This window comes from Epinephelus lanceolatus, chromosome 7 (assembly GCF_041903045.1).
Source record: "Epinephelus lanceolatus isolate andai-2023 chromosome 7, ASM4190304v1, whole genome shotgun sequence".
NCBI classification, from domain to species: Eukaryota; Metazoa; Chordata; class Actinopteri; order Perciformes; family Serranidae; genus Epinephelus; species Epinephelus lanceolatus.
Genome location: NC_135740.1, coordinates 657830 through 680030, shown reverse-complemented (window position 1 = coordinate 680030; position 22201 = coordinate 657830). Strand labels below are relative to the sequence as shown.

General features: G+C 41.4%; 2 protein-coding genes across 2 annotated transcripts in view; one reads left to right on the top strand and one right to left on the bottom strand.

Annotated features, from left to right (window-relative positions):
• The window catches only part of LOC117260943 (uncharacterized), a 140958-nt gene that overhangs the window by 68163 nt on the left and 50594 nt on the right, over window positions 1–22201 (top strand). The window lies entirely within an intron of this gene.
• Window positions 1941–3886, bottom strand: LOC144463915 (zinc finger BED domain-containing protein 4-like). Its single transcript, XM_078169669.1, has 2 exons — window positions 2955–3886; window positions 1941–2499 (listed from the first exon to the last, which is right to left on the bottom strand). Exons 1-2 carry the CDS (start codon window positions 3884–3886, stop codon window positions 1941–1943), a joined length of 1491 nt encoding a protein of 496 aa, XP_078025795.1.

Below are 22201 nucleotides of genomic sequence, written 5' to 3'. Positions count from 1 at the left end.
TTTTGTCTTTAACTCGCTGCCATGGCCACAATTTTCACTGTACAGACACAATTTATACCACAAAACGTAGGAAACTTTGTCCTGCTCACAGATATGTTGACATGGAATCTCTCACACGTACACATTTTTGCTGAGTGGCTCCAAAGCAAAGGGAGCGCTTATTTTTTTCTCATTCACTCCCATGTAAACTCAGAGGAGAAATTTCTGGAAACAGCTGGGGTGCAACACATTTTAACTTTCTCCCCTGACCACATTTTTGACTCGAGAAATATAAAACGCGACACGTGCGTTCACGAGACGTGGCTGTCTCTCAAAATCACTTTATTTTCTTGCTTGGACCAACGGTTTGGGTATGCGAAGCATTTGTTTGAGGAGTTAAGTCCCTTTATAAACAGCCTTTGGTGATCTGCTTTCCTGACGTGTCTGTGTCTGCCACAGGTGCGGGCAAGTCATTAATCGCCATGACAACGGCTGCACACACAGACACAGCCACAGGGCTCTCTGGTCTGTGTGTCTCACAATCTTTAAAGGACAGATTAAAGCAGCAGAATCTTCATTTCAAACAGCAAATACACATTATTAACCCCTAAAGTGCCAAAATGGGCTCTCTAGCACCACATAGGTGCACTAAACTGGCCACTGCAGCCCATCGGAATGTCGTATCAAGATCAAACCAAAACTGGTGTGTTTGACTTACAAATCACGCGTTGACACCCATGACCTAATTCCAACAGGAAGTGAGCTACTTGACCTTTCAAAGTAAGATTTCACCTCAAACGTGCTCTCAAAAAAACACATCTCCTCCTACATTATTTATCGTATCGCCTTCAAACAGGGACACGTGCCAGCTCAACTGCTGCTAAACAGATCTTCTTTATAACTTTATCTCTCTCACCATTACTTTTTTTTGATGATTGGACCAACAGTTTGGGAATGTGAAGAACTTGTTCGAGGAGTTAAATCTCCACTAAAACAGGTCTCTTCTCTGTGTTCTGTCTGTCTCTCTCTGCTCTTCTGCCAGGTGCACCTACTTGATTACCATGGCAACCGCTGTCACACACAAACCCACAGAAACATGATGTCTGTGCGTGTCTACATCTCACATGCAGACATGACATGGGCACAATCTCCATTTTAACCCTTCACGTGTCAGTTTGTTGAGGAAAATATTCCATTTTCATTTCAACATTTCAAAAGGCTGTGGCTTGAATGTGGTAAGAGATAAAGGCATACTGTAAATGAGAAAAATATTCATCATGACCCAAAGTTTGTCATGGGAGTAAATTAACTTATCTAATTTGCATATTGTGGTGTCACTAGGTGGCAGCCATATTGGATTTCATACATCTCAGTAAAACAACATTTTGAACATATTTACATAGTAAATTTATTTTGTTTTGTGTTGTTTTTGTTGTCTCTTCCTCAAAATAAAGGACGAGGAATCTGATGGGAATAAATTCATTCATCTAATTTGCATATCGTGACATCACTTATCCATACCTACAGCTACAGAAAGCATTCAAACATCAAAACGTTCAGCTCTGTAAGGATTTTCTGATGTTTGTGGCAACATGTTTGATCATTCTAACTAACCCAATTGGGTTAGTTAGAATGATCCACAACAGTTGGTATGATAAACTGACCTGTTTATTGTAAACAAACTTTAAACATGAACATTAATTAACAACAATAAAAAAGGTTTGTTTTGGCTGCTTTGGCCCCTTAATAAATAGAAAATAAATCAACACACGAAGAAATCTTTAAAATGTCTAACATAAATTAAAATAAATAGCAGCAGCAAGACTCTACACACTTGTGCCCAAAAACACCAGTGCTCTTTACTTAACAGTAAACCAAATAAATATAACTCTCAAAAAAACAGAGCAGAAAACAAATACTCAGTCAGTTAACTAAAATTGACCGTTAGTTCCTATTGACTGCTACTCCCCAATCTCCACACTCTCGCCCATCTCCACACTCTCCCCTTTCTGCAGTCCAAGCATGATGTGTAAGTTCTTCTTCAGGAAGATGAGCATTTCGGCATGGTCAGCCGTCAGCCTGCTCCTGTGCTCATCAATGATAATCGATGCTGTGCTAAAGAGCCTCTCACTCTCAACGATTGTGCAGGGAGCACAGAGGAACTTAGCTGCTGTTGCTGCCAGGATGGGGAGTTGAGCTTGGTTGTCTCTCCAGTAATGGAAAGGACTGTTCTTACAATCAAGGGGAGCCTCGCTGAGGTAGCTCTCCACTTGAACCAGTGCCCCTGGGGTGATCTGCTGCTCAGAAGGACCTGCTGCTGCTGCGCTGCTCTCCTCCAATATCTCGTCAAAGATGCTGCCAAGGCTGCTGCTTGTGCTTGCACCCTCCCTCCGTGGAATCTTCTTTGCTGGCTGGGACACAGCTTCATCAGAGGTCTTCTTCAGCTCTTCTTCCATTTTCACCACCTCTGCCGTTACTGCTTCCTTTGCATGTTCCAGGTTGTCTGCATTTGTGAAGAACCTGGCAGAAATATAAAATATATAATAATGTTGTATCAAATTATTTTATAACTTTCTCAGTCCCCACACATTCATGCTCACAGACAAACAGTGACACAAAATGTCAGCACAGTCATTCTGTAAACCACTTCATATCACTGCAGTATTTACACACAATCATTATGTTTTATTCAGTGCAATAATAATTTATTTTATTTATTCTGTTATCTGTTTAATATCTTTAAACGGTGATAGTCTAATCTATAAACACTATTCCTGGTTTCTGCACAGTATACATGTAGGCCTATAATGTGGTTTTGATATCAGAGAGAAAGCACTCAAGCTGGTAGGACAGCACCATCTATTGGATCTTTTTGGGATTGTAACCCATCATCCTCATCATCCACAGTACTTAAACATGTTTTTTCTCACACATCATTTGGCTGAATAAATTTAACAACTTAATTGTCTTTGTACCGTGGATCAAGTAGTGTTGCCACGGCGTAAAGGGGCTCAGATTCCACATGGCTAAAACGTATGCGGACTGCACCGAGAAGGGTGGCTTTCATGGTTTGGATCCCCAGGTGTGCTTCACTCTGATTGCTCAGAAAGCGTGTCAAAACACGGACAGAGGGGATGACATCGGCTGCGGTGGCGGAGGAGGCACTAACTTCGGTTGTCAGCTCTTGGAAGGGCTTCAGAACTGCCGCAGTTTTCTCCAACAGCCCCCACTGGTTCCCTGTTAGGGTGGCTGGCAGGTTGCTGCTCCCCTCCGATGCATAGGTCTGCAATGCCCGTTTAGAATGAATGAGGCTGTCAATCATGTACTTGGTACTGCTCCATCTTGTTTGGACATCCTGTTGCAGACGCTTGGGTTCGATGTTCAGCTCTTCCTTGAGATCTTCAAGTGCTGAATAAGCCTTGGGGGAGTGTTTAGAGTGGCCCACTATTTTTCTCTCGTTGGCGACAGCATCACTCACAGCGCGCTGTGACAAGAGGCCATCATGTACTATCAGCTGTAGGGTGTGCGCAAAACATCCTAAGCTTGCCACACCGAGTTGATCCATGGCCTTTTTCATATTGGCCGCATTGTCTCTTAAAATGACATGGACCTTCTTTGTGTCAATCGTCCACTCACGCAGCATCTCCTGCATGGCGTTCGTGATGGCATCAGCTGTGTGCGAACTTCTGAAATCGCGTGCATGTAACACAGCTCTCTTCGGGGTGAAGTCAGGGCCTATCCAGTGCGCAGTCAGACTCAGAAAAGACAGCGGACAGTGGTCAGAGCTCCAGATGTCGGTCGTGAAACTAAGTGTATTTGCACTCTCCACGTGTTCGGCAATGCACTTTCTAACTTCTTTATGCATCTGGGGGATAGCCTTTTCAACGATGTAATGGCGGCTGGGCATGACGTAGCGGGGTTCAAGGTGCTTGATTAAACGTTTAAATCCGACATTACTTACAACAGAGAGGGGCTGGTCGTCAAGCACAATACACTGGGTTATCATCTCTGTTATTGCTACGGCCTTGGCGCTGTCTCGTGGGAGTTTGTCACGCTTTGCAAAACTTTCTGACAGTGTTGGTTGTTTAAGGGGAGCTTGTTGTTTCTTGGCTTCTGTGGTCTTCTTGACAAACTCCTCTGTAGCTTTTTGTGATGCTTTTCCAAATGCTTAATGAGGTTGGCCGTGTTAAACTTTCTCACACTGGTGCCACCATGCTTAACCTTTACATGGCAAGTATTACACTCAGCTTCTTCATATTTTTCGGACTTCAATGAAAAGTATTCCCACACAGCTGACATTTCTACTTTGCTAATTTATTCTCCAACTGGTTAATTCTCTGCCGTGAGCTCACACTTCTTGTTGTTTTGATGCATGTGTGTCTGCATGCTGGCCAGGTGGATTGATAGTAAGTACTGGAGCGGATCACTGGAATGGACTGCTTGAATCGCGGAGCGCTGGGCTGGCCGGAAAACCTGGATCGGAGTCCATGAAAAACTGGATCGGAGTTCTTGGATCGGCATTTTTCCATGCAGTCCGATCCGATGCCGATGCACGTTTTTTGCTAATATTGGCGGCCGATACCGATCCGAATATCGGATCGGGACATCCCTAAACCAAACCAACACTGGCTCGTTCGTCTCATCAAGACCTACAAATGATGCGCTGTAACTACTGACCTAAGTCCAACAGGAAGTGCGGTATTTCACTTTCACTTTTAAGATGACATTTTTCACAAATTCTGTCTCTCAAAAAATATTTGCTCCTACACCGTTTATCATAACTGCTTCAAACTTGCACACATTACAGCTCTACCCCTGGTGAAAATTACTTGTGAAGGACTTTGTCATTACTGAAACGGTTTGGATTTGAGAAGCGTTCTAAGGTGCAGGACACAAATCCTCATGATGATCTCTGTAAGAAAAGATGAGGGCCCACACACTGTAAACTTGTGATTAAGGTCACATTTTTGAGTCCATAGACATACAAGCTTTATATTTCTGTGTTCAGAACAAGTTTATCTATCTGGTGATGCTTTCAGATTGAAGATCGGACCCACGGTTTGGGAACTGGAAGGACTAGTTCGAGAAACTTTCAACCCATTTTGCTCTCTGTGTGAGCTGCAGCTCTCATTAATTAGCATAACAAAATCTTCACTCACAGTTTGTGTGTCAGAGTGAAGTGTGTGTGTGTGTGTGTGTGTGTGTGTGTGTGTGTGTGTGTGTGTGTGTATGTGTGTGGTCACACACACGACAGTATAACATTTACCAAACTGTCCAGTTCATGGTGCTCATTCCTAAAACTTTGAAAGAAATGCCTGATACCAAAAACCTGTAAATACAAGATGTCCTGGTGAAATTCTTTTACCTCATTAAGAATTGGAATACATGTAGTCCTGCTCAGTTTCTCCACTGACATTAACTAGTATATATTTGTGTCTGCTTGCTACACTTAGGTCCTCACAGCAGCCAGTACACATCACTCAAGCTTTCACTAGGTCACATGATTTCAAATGAATATGGATGTGTTGTTTGATCATCACACATGTCAAAGTTTCATTAGGTCACATGGCTTATGTCTACAACTTTCAAAATATAAGCTCACACCACCTTCATAAGAACCCTGTACTTTTTAACCCTGTGGGCCCCCTTATAAAAAAATCACACCTGTCCCCTTCGGGACGGTGTGAACAACCATAAAAATATTAAATATTAATATATTTCTCCACACTTTTTTTGCTTAAATCTTTTAACCAACTTCTACTCAGATTATGCATATCAAATATTCATTCCTTTTGAGAATTTTCAAAACTTATTTGCCATTTTATTTACATGAAGTCACTGTTACTTTAATGAAAAAAAAAACATGAATTAAGATTAACTATATAATAAATGTTGGATGGATTTTTTTATTTTATTTATCACAGTATGTGATACGTGAATGATAAATAACAACACCAATTTTGATGCATTATCATTTTTGGGGGCAGTTTCAATTTTTCAATAAACACAGACACTGTTCCCAGCTCATCTTGAAGTGGCTGGGCTGTCACCTAAGTACATGCAGTCTGTCTGACTCTGTGTGTGTGTGTGTGTGTGTGTGTGTGTGTGTGTGTGTGTCATACTTCTACTGTTATTATACACATATGATTATTGTCACATATGTATACTATCAGATATTAATTCAACATACTGTACCACAATAGCCAGAATTATAATTATAATATTATTACTTTCATTAATGTTGTTGTAAGCTACTGTCATTATCGTCTGTCCTGCATCTCTCTCTGTCTCCCCTTCTGTCTCATTGGGTCCTGAGGACAGAGGGATGTTGTATGCTGTAAAGCCCTGTGAGGCAAATTGTGATTTGTGATATTGATTGATTGATTGATTGATTGATTGATGTCCTCGTCAGTAGTTTGGTTTTCAGAAGCCATCAAAGTTCTACTCCCAAGTCATGGGTTTATTGCCAAAAATGACCTTGCGTTATATTGACATTGCTTGTTTTATCAACATTTCAGCTCCTACGAATAGACTAATTCACACCGTCTACGTGAGCTGGAGGCTGACAGCGAGGGTCCGAGGTCCCACCCATCACTGCTTGCAGCTTTAATTTACCTGTTATTTTTGCTGCATGCTTTTTTCCATCACCATTGGAGGTGAGCTGTTTGCAGAGGTGCAGTAAGAGTAGTGTTGGGGGTCGTTACACATTACTTATGAAAAAAAGTAATCCCTTACTTTACTTGATTACTCCCTGGAGAAAGTAATTAGTTACAATACTCATTACATTACATTACTAGTTACTTTGTAAAATTGCCTGAAATGCATTGTCACATAATTTGCCAGTTAACAATATAGCGTTAAACCTTACATATGTGTAACAATCCTAAGGTAGGTACAGTGAACTAGATGGATATACCCAGAGTCGGCTTCACGAGGGGGCACCAGGGGGCAGTGCCCCCCCACTTCATTCACTGTGCCCTCTCACTTGTATAAAAGCATATGATTTCTCCCATCAATGTAACTGTAGCGATGACTGAAATCCATTATGCTATTATGGTGGTGCATGAGGTGTCAGGCCAGAGCTTCTTGTTCACTGCACAGCAGGTTCACAAGGTAAGCCCCTAAGCAGACTTCCCTCTTTCTCTCCTTAAGTATTTGCAGGGTTTCTGCCAGAGAAGTTATTTTGCCAGACGGGGGGTGGTGACCGCCTGTAAAGGTGTTATGATTATATTACCTGCCCACTGCCCCACAGTCATTCAGTTCGTTTTTGCATATCAGCACCACATTCATCAAATTAAAAAAACTTGAATTTGTAAAATACTAAGCATGTTATCAATACTTAGTACGACAACAGACATTACAATTATAAACTGAAAGTGTGTGCTCCGTTGCAGCACAGAGTAGCGGAGTGAGACACCTGTCCTCACTCCGGCTATCTGCAGTAAATGCATGAAGCTTCTCCCATGTCTCCCTGGGTCTCGGTGCATGTTTGCGGCAGAAACTCTCTCATCCTCTGGCTCGTCCCCACATCTGTGTTCGCCGCTGACCGGCTGGACACGGAGGACAACCCGTCACTAACTCTTAAGTAAGGGGAAGATCTAATGATGAATTTATGTAACGCAAGTAACGACTTAAGTGTTTGTTTAGTAACTGTAATGTGATTACTGCATTTAGGGACAGTGGTGCCTTACACTACTCGTTACTGAAAAAAGCCATTTTTGGCCGTAATGTGTTACCCCCAACGCTGAGTAAGAGCCTGTTGTCTGCAGCTCTTCATCTAACATCTCACTGAGTGCGTTTACATGGACAGTTTAATTCCCTTTTCATTCGGAATGAAAGTTCATTCCTATTAAAAGTGATCTTGTAAACACCTAATTTGGACTGAAAATGGCCAATGCGATTGAAAATTCATTCCGATGTAAAGAGCTGGAATATTCCGTTTCTAATTCCGAATGAAAGAATTTCTCACACTTGTATACACTCATTCCTCTTTAAGTTCATTCTGGTCTTTCTGCGCATGCTTGTTTCCTTGCCCTTCTGGCGCGATGACGTATATAGCGTGCATAGCAACGGGCTGCATAGCAACGAGCTGAGATAGAGCAGTCGGACTCGTTGCACTCACCGGTTTCCATTCGCCACAGCACGGTCTTCTACCTCCCTTCTCCTCCTCAACAGACAAAGCATTAGCAGAACAAGGTTGTTGTCGTACTGCTGCTTCAAGAATATAAGCAAAACAAGCCCGAAAAATGCACTAAGAACAGCGTTGTCAAGCATCTTGTTATCCAGAGCGAGGACTACAGTGTTTTCTTCAGGTAAACGTCAACAAGTAACATCCGCCCCGCCCCCTATCCAATCAGAAACCTTCCCTGCCCCAAACCTTGCATGGACCCGAATAAAGGCGATTAAACTGATCTCCTGTGTAAACCCTCATTCGGAATGAATATTTTTTGCTATGTAAACTACCTGGAAAAAATTTAATTTTGAATGAATTTATTCAGATTTATTTAATTCTGAATGAGAAGCCATCATGTAACCGCACCCACTGTGGCTGTTTCTGCTCTAACCCTTCCTCCTTGCTGTATTATTAGACGTGCCTTTAGGCCGCTAACAAAGTTACACTAATTAAGTGATAAACACATGTAGCAAGTCTAGCCGCTACCGTGAGTTCCTTCGGCATACAACACCAACATGACAAATCAGTTACAGAGACCTCCTTTTATTCTCTGCTGCATGCACACACTTCAATATAAACACTAAACATAAAGCCACCATGCTCCTGCTGTTGCCCGGCTTCTTCTGGCACATGCGGTTGAGACCCTGGAGTCCCTCAGTCTCACCAAATAATGGTTTCGGCTCTTGCCAAACAATCCTGACAGGCCAGCCTGTCTGTCTCTGTGGTGTGCAGCCATCATCTGAGGCCCAGCACACTACTACATTTGAAAGGGAGAGTACAATTAGTTAACAAGCACCAGCTGTGCAAATCAACTCACCTGGCACTGTTCTCCTGAGCCATCTCCACACCTCTCTCTCCTGCAGCTGAACCCCGATCCCACATACGCCCACTGCCCGACTTAGGCCGGGGAGCCATCCGGCCAAACCTCAGTGACTCGAGCACAGCAACTACTCGCTGCACATGCTTAGCCCAGCTGTCACTGTGGATGATAACATCATACAGGTAGGCCGCAGCATATGCAGCATGTGGACGCAACACACGGTCCTTGAGAAGGTGGCCGGGGCACCGAACAACCCAAATGGGTACAACCCGTACGGAGTGGAGAAGGCCGTCTTTCCCTTAGACTCTGGAGACAAGGGAATCTGCCAGTAGCCCTTGGTCAAATCCAGTGTCGTACAAAAAAAACAAGCAGTGCCTAACTGATCCAGGAGCTCGTCAACCCGAGGCATCGGGTAGGCATCAAATTGTGAAACATCATTCACCTTGTGATAGTCCACACAGAACCAGATAGACTCATCTTTCTTGACCACAAGAACGATGGGGCTACACCAGGCACTGTTGGACTCTTCTATTATTCCCATCTCCAGCATGGCTTTCACGCTACTGCATTTGAAAGGGAGAGTACAATTAGTTAACAAGTACCAGCTCTGCAGATCAACTCACCTGGCACTGCTCTCCTGAGCCATCTCCACACCTCTCTCCTGCAGCTGAACCCCGACCACGCCCACCCTCACAACACATTTCATCTCCTATATATTCTTCACAATAAAAGTCCCCTGTTATTTTGATATGTAAAAACTTTTACTGTGAAACAGCAAAGTAAGGGGGGGTTGTTGGGGCTGTGTTTCTTGACCTGAGACAAGCTTTTGACACAGTCAACCACCAATTGTTGATAACGAAATTAACTCATTATAACGTCTCTGAGAACTCACTAAAATGGATGGAATCATATATTGCATCAAGAATTCTGTGCGTTACAAAATGTGAAATCCATGGCATGTGAAAACAATCTTGTGTTCCAAAACGTTCAGGTCTAGGACCCCTGCTGTTTAGCCTGGGGGCGGTAGTAGCTCAGTCCATAGGGACTTGGGTTGGGAAGCGGAGGGTCGCCTATTCGAGTCCCCGTCCGGACCAAAATATGGAGCATGGACTGATGGCTGGAGAGGTGCCAGTTCACCTCCTGGGCACTGCCAAGGTGCCCTTGAGCAAAGCACCGAACCCCCCAACCGCTCGGGGCACCTCACCAAGGGTGGCCCCCTCACTCTGACATCTCTCCACTTTGTGCATGTATAGGTCCTGTTTGTGCATGTGTGTGTGTCTTTCGAACCTGTGTGTAATTGACAAGCAAGAGTGAAAACATTGAATTTCCCCTTAGGGGGATTAATAAAGTAAATAAACTGAACTGAATTTAAACTTAACTTATATAAATGATATGGCAAGTTGCTACCCACCAGCCGTCACATTCCAGTTGTATGCTGATGATGCTGCTCTATATGTACACACAAAAGATAAACCTCAAGCTGCAAAACAGCTAACAGCTGTTATGAATAACGTGTAACTGGTGAGAGAATTCCCACCTGCATCTAAATGTGTCAAAAATGGTTTGCATATATTTCTCTAAAAGGGTAAATAAGACTGGTCCAGATACACGAGCAGTTATGTCAGTCGGAGGCCTCCACGTGGGGAAGACAGACAGGACAGGAGAAAACTACGATCAATCATTGCATTCGGTCCAAATGCAATGATTGATCAGAGTTTTCTTAGAACCACATGACAGTGGTATAATTATGAGTTTTTGTTTCTGGTGGAATTCACTTACATTTTAGTGTGCCATCAGCTTATTAATAGCATTTTAACCTAAACAAAGGAAAGTGTAAAATTTCCAGAAAGGTAAGTGTTGCTTTAAGTGGTTAGAGACTTAAAATACTAGGTGTGACCTTAGACTCACAACTTAATTTCATGCAGCACATAAAGAAATCTGTGAACAGAATGAAACTTAACCTGTCCAATTTTAGATATATCAGAAACAATTTAACTTTGAGTCGGCTAGGCTATATTTTGACGCAATGACCATGTCACACATGACATATTGTATAACCAACTGGGCATCAGCATGTAAGACAAACTTAAAGCCCATAAATACAGCATATAAACAAGTTCTGAAAGTTTTAGATAGAAAACCAAAAATGTATCACCACTGTCATATTTTAAAGAAATATGAGTTGCTAGACTGGGAGAACACTGTGAAATATATTGACTCGATTTTAGTCTTTAAAGTCCTCCATGGTCTAGCCCCACCTCCTTTGCAGAAATACATTAAAAAGAACACAAACAACTCAACCAGGGCAGGCTCTAGAGGTAACTGCACTGTTCCCTTTAGGAAAAGTGCTTTTGGTCAAGCCGTTTTTTCTTTCAGAGCAATCAATACCTGGAACTCAATACCAAGTGCAATATGTGAACTCTCAACTCTTACCTCTTTTACCAAACATCTAAAAGTATGGTTACTGGAAAATCAAAGCTGCTCTCACAGTCCTGTATGATCTGTAATTTGTCCATTGTTGTTATTCTGTAGTTCTGTCTATTCCTGAGATTTTATACTATTTTGTCTATTTATTCTAACTTATTCTTATTTATTATGGACCATCAACCTGCCAACAGGGACTAAAGATGGAAATTAGCCTTTGGCTACAATCTTGTATATTTACATTTTTAAAATGTTTTATCAATATACACTGTCTCTTTTTCTAAATAAAATAAACCTCAAATAAAATTCAAGGAAATGTTGAGTTTTTGAGCAGCAACTTCACAGACATCTAATATGACTGATAGCTAACATGAAACAGTAGAATAAAGCAGGTATCTAAAGTAAAAACAGGACACAGGAGTGAAGCTTAACTCCAAACCACAGATTTTCAGTTAGAAGCTACGAGCTACGAGAGCTGAACTGAAAGCTTTCAAAAGCTTTCAAAAACACCTGTCTGGTCTCCTGCAGACAGAGTTGAGTATAGTCTCACAACACACACGGCTTGTTTGTGGGGGAAAAGGGTGGTCACTGGGGGTTGGCAGTGGTTGGCGAGACATTTCCGCTACCCACTTGAGTGCAGGCATCTCAGCTTTTGGACCCTCTCCGGAGAAGATCCATCTTTGGCACAGCATGTCTTAACTCGGGATAAGTACCAAACTGTGGTATTGAACGAGTCCCGGGGCTACATTCTTCAAGACCGCAGTATTGATAAGCTCTGACCTTAACGGTTCTGCTATATGTACTGGAGCAGTCGCGTTTTTTTTTTTCACAAGATAAACGTTATCTTGCACATTTATTTCACCAACTCTGTCAATTACCCGTCATTGTATCATAATTTTTGCTATTCTCCCTGAAGACGAAAGATCTGTCTCGCTCACCCTGGCTGCCTGCTGTGTGTGAGTGGAGAGCAGGGGGGCTAGTCTGTTGTTCCAGTGGCACACACATGACAGCGCACACACCAACTCAAGCTTGTAGCCTACCTTTAGATAGATAACGATGGCGGAGAGAGCCAAATGGTCAAAAGTGTGGCTTTACAGGAGTTGATGCAGACACAGCGCATTGTCACAAGTGTGACAAATGTTTTGCATGTAACAGCGGCAACACTAGTAATTTGTCAAAACACCTTGCGAAAGTGCATCATATTCAGACAGAAAGATGTACAGTGTTTGACTGCCCTAGCACAGCTAGTTCACTTACATTCATTCCAGGTTTGTAACATTATGCTAGCAGCCAACATGTGGAGTTAATAACCATTAGCTATTTTGCGACCCTATTTACTAAATAGGGTTTCAGATTTGGGATTGTATTTGTGTATTTTTCCAGATACATCTTCTGAATACATGAATATAACCATAATTAAAGCTGCAAGCAGCATTGGTCGGGTCCTCACACTTGTGCCGGTTTCCGCCTCCAGCTTATGTCGTCATTGTGAATTATTTAAAATTATCAAGCATATTGCCACAAACATCAAAAAATCCTTACAGAGCAGAATGTTTTGATGTTTGAATGCTTTCTGTAGCTGTACGTATGTAGAAGTGATGTCACAATATGCAAATTAGATGAATGAATTTACTCCCATCAGATTCCTATTCCTTTATTTTGAGGATGAGATGACAAAAACAACACAAAACAAAAGAAATCTACTGTGTAAATATGTTCAAAATGCTGTTTTACTTTGATTTATGAAATCCAATATGGCCGCCACCTAGTGATGCCACAATATGCAAATTACATGAGTGAATTTATTCCCATCAGATTCCTCTTCCTTTATTTTGAGGAAGAGACAATGAAAACAGCACAAAACAAAAGAAATCTACTGCATAAATATGTTCAAAATGCTGTTTTACTGAGATTTATGAAATCCAATATGGCCACTGCCTAGTGATGCCACAATATGCAAATTAGATGAGTTAATTTACTCCCATCACAAACTTTGGGTCATGATGAATAGTTTTCTCATTTACAGTATGCCTTTATCTCTCACCACTTTCAAGTGACAGCGTTTTGAAATGTTAAAATGAAAATGGAATATTTTCCTCAATAAACTCTGGCACCTAAAGGGTTAAAATGGAGATTCTGCCCCTGTTATGTCTGCATGTAAGATGTAGACATGCACACACATCATTTTAGTGCGCCTAGGTGGCGCTAGAGAGCCCATTTTGGCACTTTAGGTGTTAATAATGTGTATTTGCTGTTTCAAATGAAGATTCTGCTGCTGTAATCTGCTGTGTGTGCGTGTATGTGTGTGCAGCCGTTGTCATGGCAATTAATGACTTGCCTGCACCTGAAGGGCAGACAGAGAGCTCATGAGAGAGCAGATCAGCAAAGGCTGTTTAATATGGGTTTGAAATTTCTCAAACAAGTTCTTCCCATTCAGAAACCGTTGGTCCAATCATCAAAATAAAGTGATGGTGAGGGAGATCCACTTCTTGTGAACGCACGTGTCATGTTTTATATGTGTAGAGTAAAAAATGTGGTCACACGAGCGAGTTACAAATGTGTTGCACCTCAGCTGTTTTTCAGAAATTTCTCCTCTCAGTTTACATGGGAGTGAATGAGAAAAAAATCGGCGCTCCCTTCACTTTGGAGCCACTCAGCAAAAATGTGTACGTGTGAGAGATTCCATGCCAACATATCTGTGACCAGGACAAATTTTCCTTCATTTTTTGGTATAAATTGTGTATGTACAGTGAAAATTGTGGCCATGGCAGCCAGTTAAAGACAAAAGTTTTAGACGATTTTTAGAGCCCTCTCCACTCTAGCTCACAGCATTCCGTGCAATACACACCCATTATAAGAACGTGAACAAACTGAAAACGATAAGATAAATAAGATTTAAACCAGCTTAGTGCAGAACCTTTTAGGCCAACTAAATGTTCGAGTCTCTTTAGCAGAATTTGATGGTCAATTGTGTCAAATGCCGCACTAAGATCTAATAAAACAAGTACAGAGACGAGTCCTTTGACTGAAGCAATCAGACGGCCATTTGTAATTTTAACTAGTGCTGTCTCAGTGCTATGATGCACTCTAAATCTTGACTGAAATTCCTCAAATAAATTATTATAATGGAGAAAATCACACAGCTGGTCTGCGACTACTTTCTCAAGGATCTTTGAAAGAAAGGGAATATTAGATATTGGTCTATAGTTGGCTAACACCTCTGGATCCAGGGTGGGCTTTTTTAGAAGAGGTTTAATTAGAGCTACCTTAAAAGACTGTGGTACATAGCCTGTTAATAGAGATATATTGATCATGTCTGATAAGTGAGTGTTAACTAAAGGTAAGGCTTCCTTAAGTAGCCTAGTTGGGATGGGGTCTAAGAGACACGTTGATGATATAGATGAAGAAATCATTGAGATCAGTTGTTGATGAGAAATCTGGGAGAAGCAATCTAAATATATATTAGGTCTTACAGCTGAGGGCAGGTAGGTACTATCTGAGGACAGGAGGTCATGAATTTTGCCTCTAATAGTTAGAATTTTGTCATTAAAAAAGCTCATAAAATCATTACTGCTAAGAGCTAAAAGAATACAAGGCTCAATGGAGCTGTGACTCTCAGTCAGCCTGGCTACAGTGCTGAAAAGAACCCTGGGGTTATTCGTATTTTCTTCTATTAATGCTGAGTAATAGTTTGCTCTGGCATTGCGGAGGCCCCTTTTATACATTTTGAGACTGTCTGCCCAGACTAAACGAGATTCTTCCAGTTTGGTTAACTTACGGGTTTGCGAGTTATACCAAGGAGCAAACTTTCTTTGCTTTGTTAACTTCTTTATAAGAGGTGCTACAGAGTCGAGTGTTGTTCGCAGCAAGCTTACAGCGCCATCAACAACATGATCAATTCAGGAGAGGTTAAAGTCGGTATGGGAAACCTCTGTTACTCAAGGACATGGTATTAAATTTAACGACGGAGGATCATATCCTTAAATTTTGCGACAGCAGTATCTGATATCCCGAGCCGCCTCACTGCGCAACTCTGAATGGAATGGTTGTGACATCTAGTGTTGTCACAGTACCAAAACTGGGACCCACGGTACGACGAAGAGCTTCATGAAATTGAAGAACGGGTAACATTAGAGGACGACAGAGGAGGAATGGCTGCTGGAAGGCTTTAGCTCTGGAGATTGGTGGTGTAACGTTACCTGTGAATGCTGTACCCAAGAAAAAAACTCTCTCAAAAAACTTTTTTTGACTCTATTATTTTTTTGCTATCAGTGTGAAAACATTTTTTCTCAAAAAAAAAAATTTGTTTCTCTCAAAACATTTTTCTTTGTCTTTGCTCTCGTGTCAGGATTTTGCTCTCACTGTGAAAATAATGTCATGGGCGGGGCCACGTTCCTATTGGCCAGTCTCAATTGCCAGCTAGGTGAGGATCGTTTTGGGAGTCGAATTCAACTGAATCATTCATCCACCATGGTGGATTCACCGGCATAGATGTGCTGCGTTATTTGGGAGCGGAGACTCCAATGTTTGGGTAAGATGGTGACACACACAATTGATGGGTAGCTAGCTGAGCAAGTTGGTTATCAAAATCATTCCTATAATGAATCCCTTTTCTCACCTAACGTTATTTTACCGAGATTGTGTCATTAACTGCACTAGCCAACTAGTGTTAACTTTACATCTAGCTAGGTTATCCCATTAGCGTTACTTTACTACGGTGCTTTTCTCTTCCAACATTCCATGTGTGGCAGGGTGAGCGCTGCTACACCTCCGCCCTTAATTGGCATCAGCTGGGCCTAATTTCCAGTTGTCGGAGCCTAATTGCACAGTCGTGGCACCTGCGTTATTTGGTCTTCCCCTCACGGGTGTGCTCACTTCTACCTGGCGTTTACCTGGCGAGGGCTGTGTGTGGTGTGCTCCGGTTGGCGTGCTTTGTGTGTGTCGTGCTCCGGTTTCTGTACCCAAACTTGGGACTCATAATGTAGGCATGTTTGTGAACTGTTAAAGCGTATTATGGTGTCACAGCTGCCGTGAGTCTTCGCTTTACAGCGGCGTTGCAGCTTCGGAGGGGACTTTGAAAAGCGTGGTGTCTGCTCTTCCTCACTGCGAGATGGTGACTGGATTTTAGCTGTGCACTGTGCTTTAAGCTCCCTTCGCTCTGGTAAGCTCACTGTGTTTTTTATTTCTACTTCTGCTAGTTCTGTTAACTTTATGTTAACAGGTTGTCCTGCTCTCTGTCCTGCTGTAGCTGAGGCCACAGCTTGTGGCTTCTTCTCCTCCTCTGCGCACTGTGTGGGGCTGCACGGTGACGTGGGCCGTCAGCTGGGCATCCTGAAGGATGGCTATCCATGGCGTCCAGCCCCGGTGCGGCCGCTCCGTTTTCCACTGCTGTTCTGCCGGTTTTCCACAGACTGATTAAAGCACACTGTAAGGCGGCTGTGCATGCATGCGGCTTTGGACCTCTGTGTTATATTTGGAAGTCCGTCTCCTGTTCCCATATTTACCAGTGTACGAATCTGTGTGACCTTCTGTTGTTAAGAGTAGTCTACAGGTTTGAGTGTATTCCCTGGGGTGCAATTCCACAGGTGGCGTTGTCGGTTCATTTCCCTCTCCTCTCCATTTGGCCACACATGCATAACGTTCAGCTCCCAAATAACGCAGCACATCTATGCCGGTGAATCCACCATGGTGGATGAATGATTCAGTTGAATTCGACTCCCAAGACGATCCTCACCTAGCTGTCAATTCGATTGAGACTGGCCAAATGACATTATTATCACAGTGAGAGCAAAATCCTGACACGAGAGCAAAGACTGAAGAAAAGAAAAATGTTTTGAGAGAAACAAATTTTTTTTGGGAGAAAATGTTTTCACACTGATAGCAAAAAAATAATATTTGAGAGTAAAAAAAAGGTTTTTGAGAGAGTTTTTTTTCTTGGAAATCATTTTTTAAATCTCAAATTATTTTTTATATTCTATGACAAAATACTTTCTCTCAAAACTATTTTTAGTCTCAAATATTATTTTTTTTTGCTATTAGTGTGAAAACTTTTTCTCTCAAATATTTTTTTTTCTCTCAAACATTTTTTTCCCCTCTCATATCATTTATTTTCTCGCATGTAATAAAGACACAACTATATCTCCATAATATTTAACAGTCCGCATTTAATTCTCCTGTTTTGTCTTTCTGTCACAGAAGAGGTTTTAATTTTTATGAGGTTGTTATGCACTCCTCTTTGTTTAATTTTAGATTTAGATAATTTAGGTGTTCACGGGACAGACACTGTTTGTATAAAACTATGGGTGGGTAACTGCACTAGAAGCTCAGAGAAGCGTGTAGGACTGCGACTCTGAGTCCTGATCTCAACTCTGGGTTGTCAGGGTTTTGAATTACTAATAAACTTTGCCAGGTTTCTAGATATGAGAACAGCTCCATCCAACATGGGATGAATGCCGTCTCTCCTAATAAGACCAGGTTTATCCCAGAAAGTTTGCTAATGGTTAATGAAACCCACATTGTTTGCTGGACACCACCTGGGCAGCCAGCGATTAAATGATGACATGCGACTAAACATGTCATCAGTGGTCAGATTTGGGAGGGGTCCAGAGAAAACTACGGAGTCTGACATAGTTTTTGCGTATTAGTTACCACTGTCGCTAAAGGAGGCAGAGGCATAACTAAACATCTGACACACTGAGCAAGAAAAGCAGGACAAGGAGAAGCCATCGCTAACTATTAAGCTAATGTAGCTAACAAGTGAGGCGCTGTGCGGTGAAGAATGAGGTTGAGCAGGAGGCTTGGTTAATTATCCTAATTTTAATTTAGGTTTCATTAGGTGAATGGTTTTGCGCATCCCTGCGTTCCCAATTTATAATATATCTTAACATACTCTCTCCCACTATCACCAAACTAAATAACTCACACGAGTGTTACTTCTCATTTCATTCCATTTATATACTGTTGATTTTGTGTTGTGTTATATAATTATCATTTGCTATTCATTTATTCAGTTCTTACATATTTAGCTTAAATAAATCTTCATTTATCGCCAAGTCATTTTCTCTGTATATATCTTTAGGACAGGAGCTGAGATCACTGTATACAGAATTCATAACCCAGATACTGAGATTGATTCATTATTGATAAGCGTGCTGACGAATTAATAAGTGACTTACAGAATTATTAATTTGATTAGTCTCTTCCCTCATTAGGAGGGTGGTGCCCCAAAATTTTATTACGAGTGCAAATATTCTCAAAGAGGTATTTCCCCTATAATGTTTTCCCTGTGTCAGCATGGGTTTTCTCAGGGGAACTCCTGCTTCCTCCCACAGTCCAAAGATCTCTATGTTAATTGGTGACTCTAAATTGGGCGTAGGCTGAATTTGAGTGTGAATGGTTGTCTGTCTCTGTGTCAGCCCTGTGATAGTCTGGCAACCTGTCTAGGGTGTACTCCACCTCTTGTTCTTTGTTTGTCATTAGTTTACATGTCATGTTCAGAATGAATGAGGGGAAATGAGAAAAAAGAATAGTTTGTACTGATGATAAATATGGCTGATGAGTATCAGCTAGCTAATTAACCCACAAGAGCTATAAATATTGTTCAACACTTGATTTAATTTCTGTGGTTCAAAAGTACATCCAGCCACTTAGACTCTTCGTTTATCTAGTGCTAACAGAAATTGATCCATATTAATTTCGAATTTGAGAGCCATGATCATTTACTTTTGGAAACTTCTGGATGCTGCTCTTTAATTTGGTTATTAGTTGGCTCTGACATTGGGTAAACTGTCCATTCTTTTCATTGTAGATCTAAATCTTTACTGCTGTGGTTTAAGGAATATTGGCTTGTTTGTTGGTGTCTGGAATGATCTAAATATTTTGAGTCCGTTTGTTGATCATTAGGAGCCCTGAGATGCAGCTTTTCCCTGCAATGGGACTCTGTAAATTATAATCTGAACCCATCTAATCACAAACACTTTTAGGTAGAAGAAGTGGAGAAAAAAATCTCCATATGAATCTCATTTGCATCTGGTTATTTCCCTTTGGTGGAAGTTATCATATTACCATGGCAACTCTCATGCATTCTTAATGTGGTCTAAATCTGTGTCTCTTATTGGATCTTTAATCAAATTTTAATTAACAATCCACTCAATGGACTCCCTAATTAACACTCAAAAAGTGTGTTTCTTGTCTTCAACAGCGTTTTTAGGCCAATGTAGTTTGACTGAACTGTAATCTAGTTACACTGTCTAAAAACAGGGAGAGTACAACTGTTGCTTCATGCTGTACTACACTGTCTGTTCCATAAGGAATTAAAGATTTAACAAAAGGAAGCACACCTGCTTATTAGTGTTGGTAATTGTTGATTTCAAACAAATGTCACACTGTATGCCATTTGCCATTTCCATCATTATTTATTCCCAATCAAACAAATGTAGTCAACTCATTGATTCAATTGTCAATGAAGATGCGTAAAAAAATAGAGAATCCCTATTTTTCTGATCTTTGTAGACAAGGAGACAATATTTAAAGTAAAACAAAATAGTCCACTGCAAGTTAAGTCAATGATTAAGATGACGTCTACCAACTCTATGGTTAACATGTGGTTAAGTTTAGGCAACTAAAAGCTTCCAGTTAGAGGTAGGTTACATTTCACTTCACTATTCTGTAGGGGTGTCCCCGACTAAGAATTTTCATAGTCCAATCTGATTTGACAGATTTTTCCTTAAGCCAACTAATCGTCAAATTATGTTGTTTTCCCCCTCATTGATTAATGAGCTCATTTGCGTCAGTTTCCGCTCCAGAGGAAAGAGCTAAAACACCCAAATAAACAAATTTAATTCTTCAGTTGGTATAATAAGATAATAATAATAAAAGGGTTATCATTTTATCTTTATCTTTATCTTTATTCCTTTCACTACATCAAGGTAGAATGCTCTAGATGAGCGCAGACGCGCTGCCCAGCCGGGGACAGCCCTCCATTCTGAAACACCGCCGTTCCGAACCACCCCCACTCCTAAACTAATTTTCAAGTCCATATCAAGTTTCCTGCATCAAACACTGCCGCCTGCTCTCCCGCCGCACTCGCACAATTCTGAAATTCGTTGTACTACAAAAGCTTGAAATGAAATATGAAATATATATGAAATATGTCACTGTCTTCATTTATTATGTATATATTCGCTAGCAGCAAACACATTTAAAAGGAGACGCTTGTCAAGTCTTTTTACGCGCGCTGTCCGTGGCGCTGAAATCCCCCCTCCAGGCTGCACTTGCTCAAGGGAGACAACACGTATCCCCGGGGGATACGTGTTGTCTCCCCCCTCTGGTGAGACAGACTAGTGATAATAAATAAATAAAAAATCAGAGTCTATCAAGAAAACAATCAGAGGTGAAATTCGTTTCAAGACATTTCAGGTAAACAAATAATCCTTCAAAAAAGTTTGGAGGAGGTATATGCTCGCAAATCAAAGTGTTTGTTTATGCGCTCCGCCACTGTAAATCACCGTAGGCCTCGATGCTGCTCTGATGGTCCTGCAGCACACTCACTCACCTCAGCTTATTTGGATCAAGCAACTGGGTGATTTATTCATGCTTAGTAATGATTATGCCTACTGATTAAATGCACGTGCCATTTTCCATTTTTTATTAACAGAAATTAGGCTGATGTTTGTATCAAAATAGGCGATATATCATGAATTACTAGAAAACAAATACATTCTATGTCAAATCAAGATTCAGCAGCAGTGAGCACCCCCATATAGTCAGAATGGTACGGTCTTGTTTCATAACCACATTTTGCGATGATTCGACGGCGAGACTGGCTGTCGAATCAGACTTCTCTGAATCGAATCACCGAATCATCGACTATTCGGGGTCACCCCTACTATTCTGACAACCTGTCTGTACCCTCGTAGGGTATTATTTGATGATTATGATATGTAAACAGCTGCTGTGTTCGCTGTATTGAAGTCATTTACTCTTACGACCTATCTTGCAGTTTAATTAATGTGGGCCATTTCAAGACATAACCACTACAACAGGCTCAAGAAGCGCTTCTGTCAGACAAACAACAAACAGTTATAACTCACCTATCAAGCATTTTTATGATCCACATATTGATAAAACGCCAACAAAAATGCTGCTCATATAGTCTTCCCACTTTCAAAGGTGCAGACAATCTAAATCCAGCGACCATTATCCAAAGTAAATATCCACAAATTGTTGTTGCATCATTTCAAACGCTAATGTTTCACCACATATTATCCATATTTTCTTCCGTTTGCATGTAAATATGCTGACTTCTCACTGTCAAAATGATGGCTGAACTCTGACCTACTGATTGACACCTCACAAAGGTCCTCTCTTATGTTGTAAAGCTTTATTGCCAACTAAAATCCAGCAATTGACCCATTGGCTCATGGGTCATGCAGTCAATGACACATTTGACCTCCAGAGTAATTTTGAACTCCTTCCTGACACCATACATTGTGTAACAGGTGAGTGCTGGACCCAAAAGCAGCACTGTAGATAGACGGAATAGTTTATAATGAGCTTTGATGTATCACTTTGGTAAGTACAAATAAAGCAAACTGGTCAAGCAATTGGGAGAGTCAATGTCTAAAGGTTTAGAGCTTTCAGAGAAGCTGATTGAGTCTAAAGCTTTCGGCGTGGAATGCTGAAGCCAAAACCAGGTGAGTAGCCAGCGTCTGCTGTATGCACACACACAGCAAACAGTTCAATTGTATGCAACAGTGCCTTGAGGGAGCAGGGAATCCAAAACCAGGAGTACTCATGGGAGAAGT